The sequence below is a fragment of the Cottoperca gobio genome, chromosome 14 (genome assembly GCF_900634415.1).
Source record: "Cottoperca gobio chromosome 14, fCotGob3.1, whole genome shotgun sequence".
Lineage (NCBI taxonomy): Eukaryota > Metazoa > Chordata > Actinopteri > Perciformes > Bovichtidae > Cottoperca > Cottoperca gobio.
The window spans coordinates 608,326-626,205 of record NC_041368.1 but is presented as its reverse complement, the minus strand read 5'-3'; the positions used below and the strand labels follow the sequence as shown (position 1 = coordinate 626,205).

Genomic DNA, 17,880 nt, shown 5'->3' with positions numbered 1-17,880 from the left:
ACACGTGCGGACACACCTATAGTCAGAGACAGAGTGGCGAAAAGGAGAGGAGAGAACTAAAACAAAATCCACTGCTAAATGTTTTACTTTAAAATGACACAGTATAAATATTTATTACTTGTTAATCATGTTAAAAAATGTCAGCTCAAAATTGTCTGCGAGCCATATCGCGTCATCGAAAGAGCCATAGGTTCCCGACCCCTGCACTACATCATCGCAACATTCCCACCCGTCTGATCTATCTCCTGCACAACTCCAACAGACTGCAAACTGTGTGGGTGGGAAAAACCCTATCACCTGCACTCACCATCAACACCGGAGCACTGCAGGGTTGTGTGCTGAGCCCATTCCTGTACACACTTTACACAAATGACTGCACCAGTCCATCATCAATCATTACCTACCTCAAGTATTCAGACGACACATTAAATGTGTTGTTCACGCCTGGAGGGTTTTACGTACTGTCAACTTTTTGTAATTCCAAAGAGTGCAACAAAAAATTGAAAACCGGCAATTATTCAGACAACTGAGCCTCATGTAACCTACCCTGCATGTAACCTGAAATCTTCCTTGTGGCTTCTGACTAAAATATCTCTCTGTCGGCCCACTCCAATTGTAGACCTTCATTGTGAGGTTATTAATTGTCAAGTTGTTGTCCAGAAGGAAAATAAAACAAAAGATAGTGTGCACACTGTACATGGCTGTTATGTAAGCATCGTAGCATGAGTACATAAAGGACAACAAAGACTTCTTGTTTCACACTGAGTTTACTCATTCGTCCTGTTTCCTGAGTTGTAATTGTTGAATCAATGTTATGGACTGATCACAATGTCCACTCATCAGGTTTAAAAGGACTGGAAGCTACTCACATATTAAAGAGGAGAAGGTTAAAATAAAGTGCACACAGTGGTTCATAAGAACACCAGTGAGGAAGAGGCCATTTCCCATAGGTAAAAAGAAACTGCACCTAAGCTGATCTGAGGGAATGTAAAGTGTATCTGTGGTATTGATATGATCATTTTGAAATGGTATCATTGGATATTTGCCTAGATCCAAAAATAGTAAGCTGTTATATTACAGTTTAAATCAGCCAACAAATTTAACAAAATAAGTAGAACGTGAGGACAAGACAGTAAAATATAGGCGGACCTGGTGTCATGGTACAATAACTATGGGTTGAAAAATAAATCAGTGCGCTACACACACAGTGTTGCCAACTCCTCAGTAAGGAAAGCAGCTATTGGCTGTCCTAAAAGTCGCTAAAACGCCATCGCCTAATTTGGAAATTTTTTTAATTTGCATGTAATTGTAATGGACGCTGTAGGAGAGAGGAATAACGTTGTGGGAGAGACAACAAGTGTGTAAAAACACCCTAAATATGTTTAGAACTACAACTGAATTTTCATCTGTCGATTCTTCTTTTTGTTTTTTTTATTTTGCCATTGAAATACGCCATCACTTTTCAAAATAAAAAGTCGCTTGATGTGTTGCAAGTAGATTTGACAAAATAAAGTGACAAGAGGATTTGGAAAGTCACTAGAACACTGTACACACATAGGAACCTTTAGCATGCAATGATCTGTCATATACACTGTATTTAGGGTTTAATAATTTGAGGAAAATATCTGCATTGTGTTTTATATTGTGATTATTCTTTTAATAAATAAAACTACAGGCCTGTATTTATGATCAACATAGTATAATAATATTAGGATATGATTTTACCAAGTATTATCAAAAAATGTTGTTCAGGACCTCCCACAGTTCTGTTTTGTCGGTGAAGATTAGACTTGACAAGTTTTCTATAGAGAAACTGGTCAATTTAGCTCACATTTACAAAGATCTTATATTCTTGGTTTAGTTAACATTACTCAAAAATGTGAGTTTGCTTCACAGCCCTAAATACAGTAGATTCAAATCTTATAAGGTGATAAGCGTAAAACTATGATATGATTCAGTATACACGTATATGTTTTGCACATGTTTTGTGCATACATTGTATGATGCATGTGTTAATCTAAATATACTGTAAATACATACACATGCTCCTTAACATATTTTACATTTTGTTATGTTGCAACCGTGTGCTAAAATCTTTTAAATACATTTTTCACCCCTCAGGCTACACTTTATACCCATAATCAAAAAACTGAAATATCACATTGACATACTTATTCAGACCCTTAACTCAAGACTAAGGGGACCTTTGATAGGGATTACAGCATTGAATATTCTTGGATATGACGCAACAAGCTTTGCACCGCTGGATTTGCTGCCGTTCTTCTCTGCAGATCCTCTTTAGCTCTGTGAGGTTGGATGGAGACCGTCAGTGGACAGCCATTTGTCTCTCCAGGTATGTTTGATTGGGTTCAAGGACATTCACAGAAACGTCCATAAAACACTCCTGCATCATCTTGGCTGTGTGCTTAGGTTCATTGTCCCGTTGGAAGGTGAAGCTCTGTCCAAGGTTTAAGGACACTTTGCTCCGTTTCTTTGCTTTCGCTCAACCATGATCAGTCCCACAGTCCCTGCTGCTGAAACACACCCCACATTGTACAATGCTGCCACCACAATTCTGCACTGCTTGTATTGCACAGGTGATGAGCCAATATCATCTTCAGTGCCAACATCGCTGCAACAACCCGCTCCTGCAGACACACTCTATACAACATCAGGAGGATACATCCTCTACTGACTCAGAGGGCGACGCAGGTTCTTGTCCAGGCTCTTGTCATCTCACGCCTTGACTACTGGAGCTCCCTCCTTGCTGGACTGCCTGCATGTGCCATCTGACCTCTACAGCTCATCCAGAATGCAGCAGCCAGACCCGTTTAACCTATCCAAGTTCTCCCACACTACACCGCTCCTCCGCTCCATTCACTGGCGGCCCGAATCTGCTTCAAGACTCGGGTGCTGGCCTACCGTGCTGTGAATGGATCAGCCCCTTCCTACATCCAGGCCATGGTCACTATTAGCTTATTTGTAGCTAATAGTTGAATTCATATTCTATTGTATCTGCATGTTGCACATTTATTTAGCTTATTTGAAGCTATTGTTCTTGTCACGCGTTCCACCCACTATTAGTTTGTTTTCACCTTGTCAGTAATTCTCTTATCATTTCAGATCCTGGTTCATTCTCACTGCCTGCAATCAACTTATTCCCCTCACCTGGTTTCCACAGCCCATCTCTTCACCTGCTTCTCATTCCCTCATTAGTTCTCTCAGAGGATATATACCAGTTCTCTCCCACTTGTTCCCGGCCAGATTGTTTTGTGTTTTCCTGCCAAGCTCTCCAGCGATTGTCTAGTTTACCTGTTTAGTTTTCCTGACCTGCCCGTTTTGACCCTGCCTGCATGTTTCTGTACTCCGATTCTTCTGCCTGCCCCTTACTGGATTTGTTTGCCTTTTGGACTGATTTACCGGTATTTGACCCTGCCTGGATTACTGAGTAAACTGAACTATATTATATTCTGCCTGTCTCTGTGTCGTGCTTTTGGGTTCAGTTCTGTCGGTTCCAGCGAACCTTAGAGTTCTGCACTTAAATGATTTCACCTATTTGAAGCTAATGTACTTGTAAGATTCTTGCTGTTCGGAGTTGTATCCTCATGATTGTTTGCACTTTTTGTAAGTCGCTTTGGACAAAAGCATCAGCTAAATGAACTGTAATATAATGAGCGGTTAGGCTGCTAGGCTTAGAATCGAGGCCAAAAAGATCAGAGAATCTTTTTTCTCACTTGCTAGGAGTCCTTTAAGCTATGCTCAGACTACAACTGAGGATTTCAAATAATATAATCACGTCAGCACTTTTGAGTTTGCAATGAAAGACGAGCTGGAGCAGCTAACAATGTTGCCAATGCGGAAATGCCTTAAACTTGCATTCTGTCTAATGATAAATAAAAAATAAATCTCAATCGCTAGTTTTAAGTATTTTTCAATAAAACATGATGATCATTTAGTAAATTATGGTCCCATTTAGAGTAAAAGAGACAATAAAGCAGAGTCTGTGTGAAATGAATTCTAGTGAATGCTCTGCTTTGTGATGGAGTCTGATATAATTCAATAGAGTACAGGGCAATCCATGTATTCAGTCTATTAATCAATGTATTTGTGTCAGCAGGACGAGCTCACTGCAGGTCAGTATGGTGGTCATTATAGAAGAAGAGGTCATTAAGGAGGTGATTATGAAGGTCATTATGGAAAATTAACTAACATCCCATCTTACTGGAGCCAACGGCAGGCCTGGCTCAAAGGGGTGAGATCATCAATAGAAAAAAGAATGAGATCATCCAACACGTGACACCATTGTGCAGATAGGAATGACCTGTAAATTCAGTTTCCAGCAATGAGGATGGGGTATGTGGGCTACATAATCACAACCACAGCTAGTGTATCTTCAGTCTGACTTTGGAGTCAGCTCAGTCTTTGGTTCTGTGTTTGAAGAATAAAGATCTAATTGCATCGGACTCTGATCATCTCCAGTTAATTATTTTGAACCTGCTAAGACTTCAATATCTACTGAACTGTACTTAAGTTAATGTGTTGCTGAGGAGGTCCTGACTCTTTTTCTTGCCCAGATGCAGACTTTTTCCTCAAAGTCCTTGTCTGTGTTTTCATATTACAACTTTAACCCTTTCACAGTGTTTTCAGTTCATAGAAGTTAATTGTAACATGTTGTCTAAAAGTCAGCCTCTAGTTGTACTCTGTTGTGGTTGTACTTGCGACACTAGAGGTTGGAGACCCTGTCTTGTCGCTTTTGGTTCTTAAAAAAAACAAGCTGGCAACATTCAGACTCGTCTAGCTTTTGTTCTTTCTCATTGCAAAGCATTACTGCAGCAAATTGTTGAACAACGTCAGTCGCCAGTTTGTTTACATCTGCTTTCCCATGAGATCAAGCGAGATGGTGCGCCATCTGGCTCAATAGTTATTATCCTGTGGTGTGTGTGGAAGTTTCTCGCATCTTCACAAAAGATCTCTGGAGCTCAGCTTAACCATTAGGTTCCTAGTCACCTCTCATACCAAGGCCCCATTCCCCATAATGCTCAGTTTAGCCAGGGGGCTAGGTCTGAAAAGAGTCCTTGTTTCAAACTACTTCTTCCATTTAGGAACCTTTTGTCACCTTCCCAAAACCTGTGACTGCACACAATCCTGTATCTGAGCTCCGCAGGTTGTTTGCTCGACCTGTCTTGGTTCTTGCTGATATACATTGTCAGCTATGAGACAATATAGACAGGTGTGTGCAGTGTACATTTGTATACACATTGAATCTCTACTGGAATAAAATGTGCTAAATAAATAAAGTTTGCTTTGCTTCTGTTCACCAATCTGTCATTCATCTGTTTGTTTGTCATCACTACAAATATCTCTTAAATTGACCAGACACTTCCACAAAGCCATCTTTGGCAAGCATTTATAGTACAGAAACCAGCATAAAGAGGGAATATTGACCAGGTAACGGCTTCTTCTTTGTTGTTTGGCCAGCTCACAGAATATTACAGAAATAACCACAGCTGAATACATTTATCAGCAAATGTCATTAAAGTCAATTAAACCCACAGTTGCTGGCTTAAACTAACACTTTCTTATTAATTGTGATTTACATTTAAAATCACTCTTTCAAATATTTCCATAAGACAACGACCCATCGTTAAGCTCTAACTGAACCTGTCTACTGTATGTAGGTTTTCAATAGTATGAAAGGAAAGCCTCTTCTGCATTACCTCTCCCAAAAGTGTCAGAATCAAGATGTGAGAGATAATCTAAAAACCTCAACAATGGCATGTTATCACAGTACTCATCATGCCCCTGAACCATTACATAATGTGGATATGGAATGAAAACTGCATATCATTATGCTGTGCACATTCATAATGGAGAGCTGTGTCAGTGTCATACGATATCTCACAACATGAGCACTAAGAGGGAGTGCTTCTTAAAACCTCAGTATGACTGCTGTATAATGTATTCGTTATGAATAAATGTACACACAGAGACCAGAATAACTGGACATGGTATATACAGAAAGGGCGGTTGTTTCGACAACTAAGTGAAGACGACCCAGTTAATATTAACACTGGGAGGTCAATACGGTAAATTGTCACTACAGTACTTCACACAGGAATGGATATGGAGGACATCATGTCTTAGGTATAGCATGGTGTGGGCTGAAGTTAAAGCTTAAATAAAGCATGTTAACAATGCTGTCATATACTCCTCTAGGTCCATTCCATAGTACAGTATGGGATATGCTGCAATCAGTTTGGAGAGTTGAACATTTATTTAGCAGTAAAGTCTTCCTCAAAATAATCAATCAGAGACTATGAGCTAATTAAAGAAAACAATGTCATTTTTCTAATTACTTTTAGCCACTGCAGTCAATACCTTGTATTGACAAAGCCTACAGTCTGAATAAGTCAGCACAGCTACTCATAAAGCATGTAACTCAGTGTGAATGTTTTGATGCACATTAAAAAGAAATGCAGTGCCTTATATATAATGTGCTTGTGTATGCCACCTCATACAGGTAGCCATGAACTGTATGTATTTTATGTTGCACTTTACAGCGAGTCACAAAACAACCCCAAGGCTCTCTGAAAGTTTACATTTTTTTCTCACTTTTCAAAAAACAGGTCCAGATAAGTTAACTCCACCTCTCATATCTAATTGCACAAAATAACATCATTTAAAATCTCATATTTGAGAATATCAATTCATACTACACTGAGTGTAAAGGAAATGACCATCCATGTTCCCAGAAACATCCAAAAGAAAATTGGGGATGCAGCCTTTTGCAATTATGCACCACATCTATGGAACACTTTACCTGCAGACATTAGGGAGGCAAGCTCTCTCGTTATCTTCAAAAGTAAACTAAAAATCTTTTTACTTGTTTAATAGTGATATTTTATATCTCTTTACTTTAGCCTTTTAATGGTGATATGTTATATCTGTTTATCTTAGCCTTTTAATGGTGTCACTTTAAACTAATTTAAATGATTTCATAAAGTTTTGCTATGATTGGTTTAACATTGAATGTGTAAAGGTAACTGAGATAAATTTGTTTATTTTTGAAAAACCTGAGATCAAATAGATTGTTTTACCACGGGGAAAAAGAGGAAGTTTCTCTGATACATGTGTATTGGAGAAAAACTGGCTTTAACGGAAGGGAGTAAACCTGTTGAAGGGCCACAGAGGCCCATTGTTGATCTCATGCTTTCAAAATATGGCTCTGATAGTTTAAAACATTTACAAGAATGGTGTGATGAATGTGGTTTCCCGGCAGTAGGGTCGTATGTCGCAGATAGGGAAACTAGGCATGATTTCCAATGCTATTTTATACTATTTTAATTCTGAAATTTTAATTCAGCTATTTTCATACAATTTTAATTCTGCTATATTATATTATTTTAATTTAGCTAATTTATACTATTTTAATTCTGCTATTTTTATAATGGCACTTCAGACTCATTTACATCAACACTGTGATTATTGTACTGTAAATGCTCTTATTCTGTCTAATCTTGTACTAATTGTTATGTTTTTGCTGTGAAGCACTTTGCTTTTAAATAAAGCTTATTATTATTATTATTATTATTATTATTATTATTATTATTATCCAAATGTTCATTAGTGACTACAGATTCTATTTTTGCAGTTAATGTTAGAACACTTTCTTCTCACAGAAGGCAGCCACTCTGAGTGAAGAGCAGCACACATTTGGTAGTAACTGAAGCAAATGTATACGGGGTGTCGGCTCAAACTAATTCATTAATTAATTAATGAAAAATTAATTAATAAAGCTCCCCTACATCTCATTTTTGAAAAAGTTAGGACAATTAATGAAAAATATTGTTATTATATAAATGAATAAATACATTATTTCCTTCTTCTCCATCCTTTCCCAAATCCCGGTCTTACATTTTCTCTTTCCTCTCTCTTAATTGCGTTCAGTGTGTTTGGATGGAAGTGGCACTCCTGACCAGACCTCTGTCTCAGGCTGACCCTCACTCCCACATTGGCCTCAAGTACATTTGTACTGTGCCAGATGGATAATTGCAATCAGAACCAAATAAGGTCATTAGTAAGGCAGGTATTTGGTCATAAACCTAAGGATTGGAAACATTTTGAAATATATTTGATTGACCTGATGATGGTGCTGTATAGAAAACTCCCAACACTACTATACTTCAACATAACAATGAATGCCTTATGTTACTGTTTTCTTGTGTAGTTACACATATCATGAGGATGACATATATTGCACTTAAACAACCTACACGAGAAACAATATTAATCTACAAACTGCTCAAGTTTACGATCCCAATGCCCTTTTATGGCCATCACACATGTTTGGCATATGAACAGAGACAGATGCTATAACTAAGAATTAAATAAGCATTGATTAGCTTTAGACCAAAACGAAGATCTCCCTAAAATTAGAATTATTATTTGAAATACTTCACAATCTTCCCTGGTGCTTCTTAAACTGTTGAACTGTTGAACGGTGCATTAATCTATTATTCCTTCATTGTATTCATCATTTATCTTTCTGTTTTAATAGTTTAGATTTGTAGTTAATAGTTCAATAAACATTTAATTGATAAAGAACTTGCTCCTGTGGTTTGTGTGTATGAAACATCAGGTCCCTGTACACCCGGCCAGAAATCCGTAGCCGACTTCAAATTATGAGACGACATTAATTATGACTATCAATCTTTCTTTATGATGGGTGCTGCTCCAAGGTATTATTATTCTGCTACTCAATATAAAACTTAGTGTTTTTGATAGAAGTTGAGTCCCATCACTCTCCTTCACCTTCTGTACCATTCATGTGTTTATAATATATCATTTTCGGTTATTAGTTATAAACATATATTTTGGTATTAATTATAAAATTAGCTACAAGAAATTCACGCGACAACATCATAATCTTATGAAGAAATTACATATTCATTTCCATATTAGTGATGAGCAGAAAGATCCTCTAACATACATGTTACATTGCTGTTAGAGTGATGCAACGGTCATTTACACAGTGAAGAGTGTACAGTACACAAGTGCATGTGTGTGCGTCCTGGGAGAGGTTCCCTCTTCACTCTCTCCCTCAGGTCTCTAACATTTCCCCCTTTAATTGTGGGAGTTTTTTTAGGAAGTTTTTCCTTGTATGGTGTTTCCTTGTACGAGGGTCTAAGGACAGAGGGGGTCGTATCCTGTACAGTCTGTAAAGCACACTGAGACAAATGTATAATTTGTGATATTGGGCTATAGAAATACATTTGATTTGATTTGAATAAAGCGGAGTGATAAGAGTTAAAAAAGTGCATGTTTCCCTCAAATAAAATACCGCAGTTGTGCAAGTTGCATAAGGATTTGTGTATTCTAATAATACAATAATATGTTGCCTGCAACCTCTGCCAGGTGGACTGTCAGAAGCGCTCGGTGCTGTGTGAGGACAGCGCTGCAGCAGAACCATGAGTTGACTGACAGAAGTTCAACCCAACTTCTGCTGCTATATTTCAGCAGACAGGCAGCCAGGCTCTCTAGTTTGCTGACTGACACGTATACTAGTTGGAGGGAAAAAGTGAATCATTGTCTCACGCACAACATGAGAACAAGGTCTGTCAGGAGTGAATACCCCAGAGTAAATATACACGGAAAGCATCCTATAATCACGTTAAACAATCATTTATTCAAATCTTCACTTCAAAGCTCAAAGCAACAAGGTGATGAAGACAAGCAGGAGGGAGAGGGAAGACAAAAAGGTGCGTGCATGTGCAAACATTCAGAAATAACCAATAAGTAGACAGAGCTTCGTTCATCCTGCTTCACTGCATTCCTCATTCTCCCACAGAGCTCATTCCCTCTCTGTCTCAGCCCATGTCTCCCTTTCATCCCCTCTCTGGTCCAGTGAATCATTCCATCGTGCTGTCTCTTACCTTAGTGGTGACAATACAAAGACAATCCATGCTGGCCAGACAAAAAAGGAGCTCTCAACCAATGCCCAAATTCATCACCACTAATATCACAACTGGAGGGAAAAAAAGCAGGAAGATGGAGAAAAAGATTCTCGTGTGAGGAAGCGAGGTGAAAAGATAAAAAAAGGGTAGGTGTTGCTGAAGAAAAAGAAGAGGGGGAGGAGATGAGGAAAAGAACACACTCACTCACTCTCATTCACACTCACACACACACACACACACACACACACACACACACGCTAGCGAGGGAGAGAAGAAACAGCGGACAGACGTTACTGCATGTGAGCCCTTGTAAGGATTGGGATGCCTCCTCCACAGCGCTGAAGGCAATCAGGATTCCTAACGCCATCTCAGAGCAGAGCGTGCGTCATCAGCCAAAACATACACACACAAATACACACACTCAAAATGCTTAGCAGCTGGACTGGCTTCCTCCAACAACACACAATCATTTCTTAGCTTCTCTCCCTCTCATTCATCCTTTGTCTCTTGTTTTCAGTTCATCCTCTCCTCCACTCTTTCTCTCCTGTCTCCGAGCTGAGCGACTAAGCAGCGTTATGGGATGAAAAAGAGAGCGAGGGAAGAGAGTGAAGGACGAGAGCGTCAGCTCAGCGGAATGAATTAGATTGCCATGCTCTCAGTCTTGCTGGCTGTTAGCTGCTGTGGCTGACTGCTTGAACTTAATAATAACACACTGGCTTAAATTTTATCTACCTTCCACTGACTTTGTGGCAGATTTTATTTTACTGTGTGTGTGTGTGAGTGTGTGTGTGAGTGTGTGAGTGTGTGTGTGTGTCTGTGTGTGTGTGGTTAGGGATGTCCTGGTATACCAATTCAATACCAGATAAAAAAAGAAAACAATAAATCCCACTTACTTCAACATGCACTCCTTTATTACTATTTGCATACAGTTTTTTTGTTAGGAAGTTAAACAGCTAACAGTTCACTACTTACTTAACAGCTACTTATACAACAGTTGTTATGGTGCTTTGTTTGTTTGCCAATGAACTGACAGCATAGCTTATATTCAGTTCACAACTGGTCGGACACATGTATCAGTACATGTGTATCATCTTTAAATGCTTGTTCCAGCATGCTACAATGTGAACACTGATGAAAAAAGCGCAAGACTTGAAAGTGCAATTCAACCAAAGAAATGCCAGTAAAATGCAGTAAGTTTTAACTTGTCATTTGACAGCGCTGCATCTAAGTCAACAAGACTTGCAAACTACACTTTCATCTACAATTATTTCATGAGACACTAGAACAGGGCTGTCAAACTCATTTTAGTTCAGGGGCCACATGCAGTGGGCCGGACCAGTAACATCATAGCATAATAACCTATAAATAATGACAACTCCAAATGTTCCCTTTGTTTTAGTGCAAAAAAACACAACTACTTTCTGAAAATGTTCACATTTAATGAACAACCTGACATTTCTTATGCCTCAGTAAACTGAGGCATAAGAAATGTCATTTACACATGTGCATTACAACTTACAGATCACAGTGTATCTACAAAGTCACACAACATTTAGTCACAGATATCTGGAACTGAACAATATAGTATTTTACTTTATCAAAACAACACATTTTTACACTTTGCAAAGTCATCCCGCGGGCCACATGTTTGAATCGTCCAAAATGATAATTACGATTAACACTTTAAAATGAAGAGAGCGTCTTTTCACGTCTATGTTGTGCTACATTTCTGCTAATGTACAAATATTTACATTAAATTAAGACTGCTCCTATTTTTTCAGTACATAAGCAAAATATCAATAAAATTGTAACAGAACTTTTAACCCAAAATGATAACAACATATTTGAAAGACTTTACTTTCATGCTGTGCTACATTCCTGCTAACTATAACATCTTTGCATCAAAATAAGACTTAAAATAACATTCTTATTCAATATTCTGAAATTCTGGCATTTGCTTTTGCTGCTGCTCTCAGGTATATATTACTCTTCTACTCTACACAGCTGTAACATTGGGGAAAGTTTTCTATGAGCTGAGAACGCATTTTAAACTTAAATATTACAGTCGATTATGTTTATTTAATCGTGGGAAGGCAACATCAGCCGTATATAATATAACAGCAAAATACCACATGGAGATGGTGTCAGAATTTCCCCAAAACACATGCAGCTCAGTCTTTACTAACTCCTTTACTACTCAGACACACAACTGGAGATCAGTCCAGAAATGATTATATGAAAGCATAAGGAGTAAAATGTTTATATTACTCTCAACAGGGTTAATCTGCCAGTTTATCCCAGCCTCTTTGAGTGGAAAAAAAGTTTTTACTAAAGTTTCACTAGTAGTTGGATTGAATTAAATCCAATTTGCACTTTCCCGTTAGGACTTAGTGATAATGCCCATGGAAGCGTACGATGTGTTCATCTTTACATTTGTCATTAATGAAAAGTCTAAATGCAATGAAGCATTAATCACACTTTGAAGGAACAAATGTATGAGAGTGTAAGATTATTTCTATTTATGAATTATACTTTAAAGGTTTTTTCTTTATATGCAGGATGGATTTAGTACAGTATGCTACAATGTGAAACTGTATTACAGTGCTGAATAAAATAAAGTAGATATTACAGCACTACATGTTTATTTTAAAGCTCTGGCTCAGTCTCTCCGTGCTTTATATTAAGAATCAATAACCTGCCACGTCATCCACTAAGATCCCAACTACCAGGTATTCCCAGCCACTCCGATATTCAAACCTTTCCCCTCTAGAGACTCTAATCTTCTGAACTGCAGCACATTCCCCAACAAAACTGCCCTGGTACCTGTTTGCTGGAGCCATCCTCGTGAAGAGGTGTGTTGCAGAATTTCACCTTGATTACCGCTTTCATTTGTGGACGAAGCAGTACCCTTACACCCAATCTCCAGTCGTTCTTACTGAACACATTCACCAGCTCAGACGTCCTCTCACTAAGCAACAGGGCTAATCTTTTCAGGCAGCTTCGACTTATTGCATTAGAGAAGGAATGCTTTAACCTCTCCTAGATAAAAATGAAATAAGGCCTTCATGCAGATGAATCAGTGATGAAAGCATATTAATTTCAGGAAGCATGCATGGCAGGTCTGCACTCCGTTGTATTTAAATACTATGATCTTTATTTACTAAAATGTAATATATTGTCACTTTTTCTACTTTTTCTCACTTTCTGAACAGAACACAGAGTGAAAGGAACCATAACAAAAAAAACATACAGCAGCAAGTACTTCAACATATTGACTGTAAAGAACGTATAGTATGTGGGGATCTCATATAATCAGGAATTTACCACAAAATCCTGAATTGTATGAACAGAATACAGTCTGCTGTGGAAAAAAGTTGAAGATTTAAAAATGACTGGTATACACTTTCAAAAAATAAAAAAACAATGGGATTTTTCTAGTGTGTGCATTTAAAATCCTTCAGTATAGACTGCCTTATTATTTTCCAACCGGAGAAAGACAGAAATTTCACGTCTAGAAGAAGCACAAAGAAAAACTGAACTCTGATTCTTAATGTCAGCAAAGCTTATAGGTAGAGAAAATATTTAGTTTACACTGCAGTGTTCTGACATGCCATGAGTGGTGATGAGGTGGAAAATAATGTGGGAACAGAATGAAATTGACCAAAATAGATGCTTGTAATACACATACCCATTCTGTACACTCAGAGAGAATGTGTGGGTTCTGGAGATAACTCACCTCAGAGGTCTTGGTGCTGATCTCGCACTTCTCCATCCCGCTGGGTTCTGAGGTGCTTTGCTCCCTCTGCTGGGAACAACAAACATGTGCATAAGTAACCACCACACCCAAACTATAACACAGTGACCTGAAGAAGAACAAATAGATCAGATAAGCCAATAGACAAGTATTTCAGGTAGTGAGTATTTAACAGGCTGAATGCATTGTGGAGAGGCCTAATTCAAGCAATTTTGTAAAGGCTAGTGTTTGAGAGGTTTAACATTGATGTTTGATTGGCACAGTGAGCACAGCAATCTTTAAAATGGCTCATTAAATACGCAAATGCAAAATAAAGCACTATATAATATTAATATGTCAAAGGCTCTCACTGTGCATATGGTAAATGCATTTAATATGTATAATTTAAATGGAATTAAGAAATAATGGCAGTAAACCAACAAATACATGTAGTTCTCATTGAATTCCAATGCAAAACAGCAGAATTGGATGCAGTTGTAAGGGTTATGCAAGAATTGGCACTGACAGATAGATGGAGTCATCATTGGCTGGTTGGCCTGTCTGCTGCTTTGGTAAGTCTTTAATTAGAAGCTTGGATAGCGTAAGCCTATATGTGCCCGTGGCAAACCAAAAATAAATCCCTAGCACACTAAAACATACTACAAACCCTAAGTACACGCAGGCTTGCTTTATCCCTTCTTCTGTTTATAGCAGCAAGCCCTTCTGACTTTAAATACAACTTTTAAGTTGATTTATACAATTTAACAAATATAAAATATATATAGAGATACAAAACTGGACAAAAGCAGTAACAAAAGTGAGGAGTAATAAACTGTTCTGTTTTACATCAACAACTTTAACACAACTCAGGACAAACGATCGTGATACAAGTGTATTACTGTAGCATAGCACATACTAGAAACTGACTTAAACCGTCAGTTAAATGATTTATTACCTTACTGTGATTTATTTAAAATGTGTGTTCCTAAGGGTACCTGTTACAAGTTATTACTGTTGATAATGCCTCCACCAATATCTCATACAAAGCGTATGCAGCCTTTGTCCTTCACAATGGAAAGGGTTGTAACGACTGATAAGTTGTTGCACACTTCGTTACATGTCAAGTCCTGAAAAACCTCATTTAATGTTGCTTTACTGCATTAAACCCTTGATGACTTCAGTGCTTTTGGTTTTACCTTTCATTGATACAAATCTAACAAACACCTTACAAACTGCATGCAAAATGTATTTATTAGTTGTTAATATATTTGAATTACCTCAATGGACATGTTAATTCTAATCTTCAGAGGACTGATTGTGGTAACAGAACAGGGGATATAACAGCAGTGAACTGATGACCTTGTTGTGGGGTCATCAGTCTCTGAGGACTCTTCTAATCCCCTTCACTCATCCTTATCCTGGTACTACTGGATGATCTTAGCAAAGTGGTTCAGCAGCTCCTGCTGTTGCAGAGGGGCTATTTTGAAAGCTATAAAAACCTTCTACACACGATCTGTATGGATGTATATCCATATCCTTCATAAGCTATTATTTACTGTTATTGCAGAAAAACATAACATACGAGGTTTGACTGTGTAGACAAATAGAATTACTAGATAGATAGACAGATAGAATTACTAGATAGAGAGAGAGAGAGAGCGAGAGAGCGAGAGAGCGATAGATAGATAGAGAGAGAGAGAGAGAGAGAGAGAGCGAGAGAGCGATAGATAGAGAGAGAGAGAGAGAGAGAGAGAGAGAGATAGATAGATAGATAGATAGATAGATAGATAGATAGATAGATAGATAGATAGATAGATAGATAGATAGATAGATAGATAGATAGATAGATAGATAGATACTTTATTCACCCCGAGGGAAATTTAGGCATCCAGTAGTTTAAAAGACATTATACATTTATTAACATTACACAAAACCCCCTCCCTCCATTAAAAAGTAAGTACAAATAAAATTTAAAATAAGCGATAAAGGATGTACATTATAAATACAAATGTAAAAATACATACGGTTATAAATAATTGCAAAAGTTGGAATCCCCCGGCCATCACTGAGAGGAGTTGTATAGTCTTATGGCCAGGGGAGAAACAAAAGAGTTATTGAGCCTGTCTGTGGAGCAGGACTAGTGGATTACCAAACCGGTTGGTCCCATTCCAAGTGAAACATGCTATTAGTACACGCCCACAGGTCTATACTCACACCAAGGGTCTCCTTCAACCACCGAGCAGAACCTGCATTATGACTTATGAGGAATGAGGAATTATTGTCACTTATTTCAAGTTTATGGGCAAACCTCAAAAGGCACTGACCTACATTTTAACTGACATGGTTTTATGTATTGATGTTTCTCTATCTACTTTCCACACATACTATTTAAGTCCAGCACTCCAGTATTTGCTAATATGTTTACAGTGGAACGTTCAGCACCACTAATAGAAATGACACAATAAATATAAATCAGTGGGTCTGTAGCAACAAACTTGTCCTAAATGTCAGGAAGATCCAAAATATGGTGCTTGGATCAAGGAAAAAAGGGCTTGAACACATTAAGTTAAATGTTTTTTTGAGGGGAAAAACACTGATCAGGTTTCAGTTAATTCACTTTTAGGTATTTATTTGGATAATTGTTTATCATGGACTCCCCATATCAGTAACAAATCAAGAAAGATTGGTAGCACAGCATGTAGGATTGGAAGGATAGCAGTCGTGTCAGCTATTGCTCATCTATTTGGGACAATGCAGCTATTGGTGAGATAGGAAGGCTCCTAAAGGAACAGAATAAGACACAATTGACATAAGCCTTTTGAGTTTATGTTATACTGTACATCATACGAAGAAACCAAGAGCTACTCTATTTATGACCGACTACATTTGGTGAGAGAGTCACATTGTATTAATACGAAGACGTATGATGTCTTACCAAAGCTAGAGAGTTCTCTTATCAGGCTTATCAAAGATGGAACAAAAATACATCAGTAGGGGAATGTCTATGAATAGTTAGAAGAGATTTCCGAAGTTAATGAATGTGAGACAATAGAAATATGTAGTTAATGATTATATATTTGATGGTTCCCGGCTATATACAGGGCATCAGTTGTTTTAATGTTATTGTGTGTGTTGTAGAATGTATTGGGCTTACTGTGGGTTTGAAATGTTTTCTTGTATAAATATTGTTTGTTACTTATTGTATCTATTAAAATGATGTTGTTTGTGTTTGATGGCTCTTGGAAGAATAGCCAAGTTGGGCTAAAAGAGTTGCCTAATAAAAAATCTAATCAAATAAAAGGGTCTGTAACAATAGATAAATTCAGTTCAGTAAAATCACAAACAAAAACACTGTTTATTCTACAAACTATGAATTAGGCTTGCCTCGGTAGTCGGTGTTTCAGGTGTTCGGGCAGTTGACCTACAAGAAGATGGTGGAGGATCTGGTGTCAAAGCGAAAAGCTAAATTCCCTATTTGGCAATTTGTAAACTTTTGAGTAAATGCCATGAGAGTTCAAGTTTGATGTCAGCAGATAACAGTAGCTTTACTCTCTCCGTGAAATTTATATTACGTTTGGTAAATGCCAACGGTGTTTATAAACTGCAGCCGGTAAAAGATAACCGTGTTGCATGTGAATATGTGTGAATATGGAAAGGAAATCTGGGGAGGCCAGTTTGAATGGACCTGAGAGAGCTGATAAAAATAATAATAGTATTGTTATATATAATTTACAGGTGCTATGCTTAAGCAAAAGCTCTGTGTTAGATTTGATTATTTTCTACCTTTTGTTTACTTAAATGTATTTCCATCCATCCATCCATCCATCCATCGTCTACCGCAGGGGTCGGGAACCTATGGCTCGCGAGCCATATATGACTCTTTTGATAACGCGATATGGCTCGCAGACAATTTTGAGCTGACATTTTTTAACATGATTAACAAGTAATAAATAATTATACTGTGTCATTTTAAAGTAAAACATTTAGCAGCGGCTTTGTTTTTAGTTCTCCCCGCTCCTTTCCTCCGCTCTGTCTCTGACTGCACAGCGCGCGCGTGTGTGTGTGTGTGCGTGTGCGTGTGTGTGTCGCGAAACTGCGCAAAGCAAGCAGTAGACCGGGGGGTCAAACTCATTCACAGAGGGCCAACATTAAAAACTGGGACTACGTCGAGGGCCAAACACGGTCCACATTTAT

The 17,880-nt window shown here is 38.0% G+C and overlaps 1 protein-coding gene across 14 annotated transcripts in view; it reads right to left on the bottom strand.

Annotated features, from left to right (window-relative positions):
- dlg2 (discs, large homolog 2 (Drosophila)) overlaps positions 1 to 17,880 on the bottom strand; it is a 229,376-nt gene that overhangs the window by 152,826 nt on the left and 58,670 nt on the right. For 10 of the 14 annotated variants that reach the window (XM_029449072.1, XM_029449077.1, XM_029449079.1 and 7 more), the window contains one exon: positions 13,690 to 13,758. In XM_029449072.1, the coding sequence (XP_029304932.1) occupies positions 13,690 to 13,758 (69 nt within the window). Of the gene's footprint in view, positions 1 to 9,932; positions 10,158 to 13,689; positions 13,759 to 17,880 lie in introns of those variants that run through there. The other 4 variants (XM_029449073.1, XM_029449084.1, XM_029449085.1 and 1 more) reach the window with 2 other exon arrangements.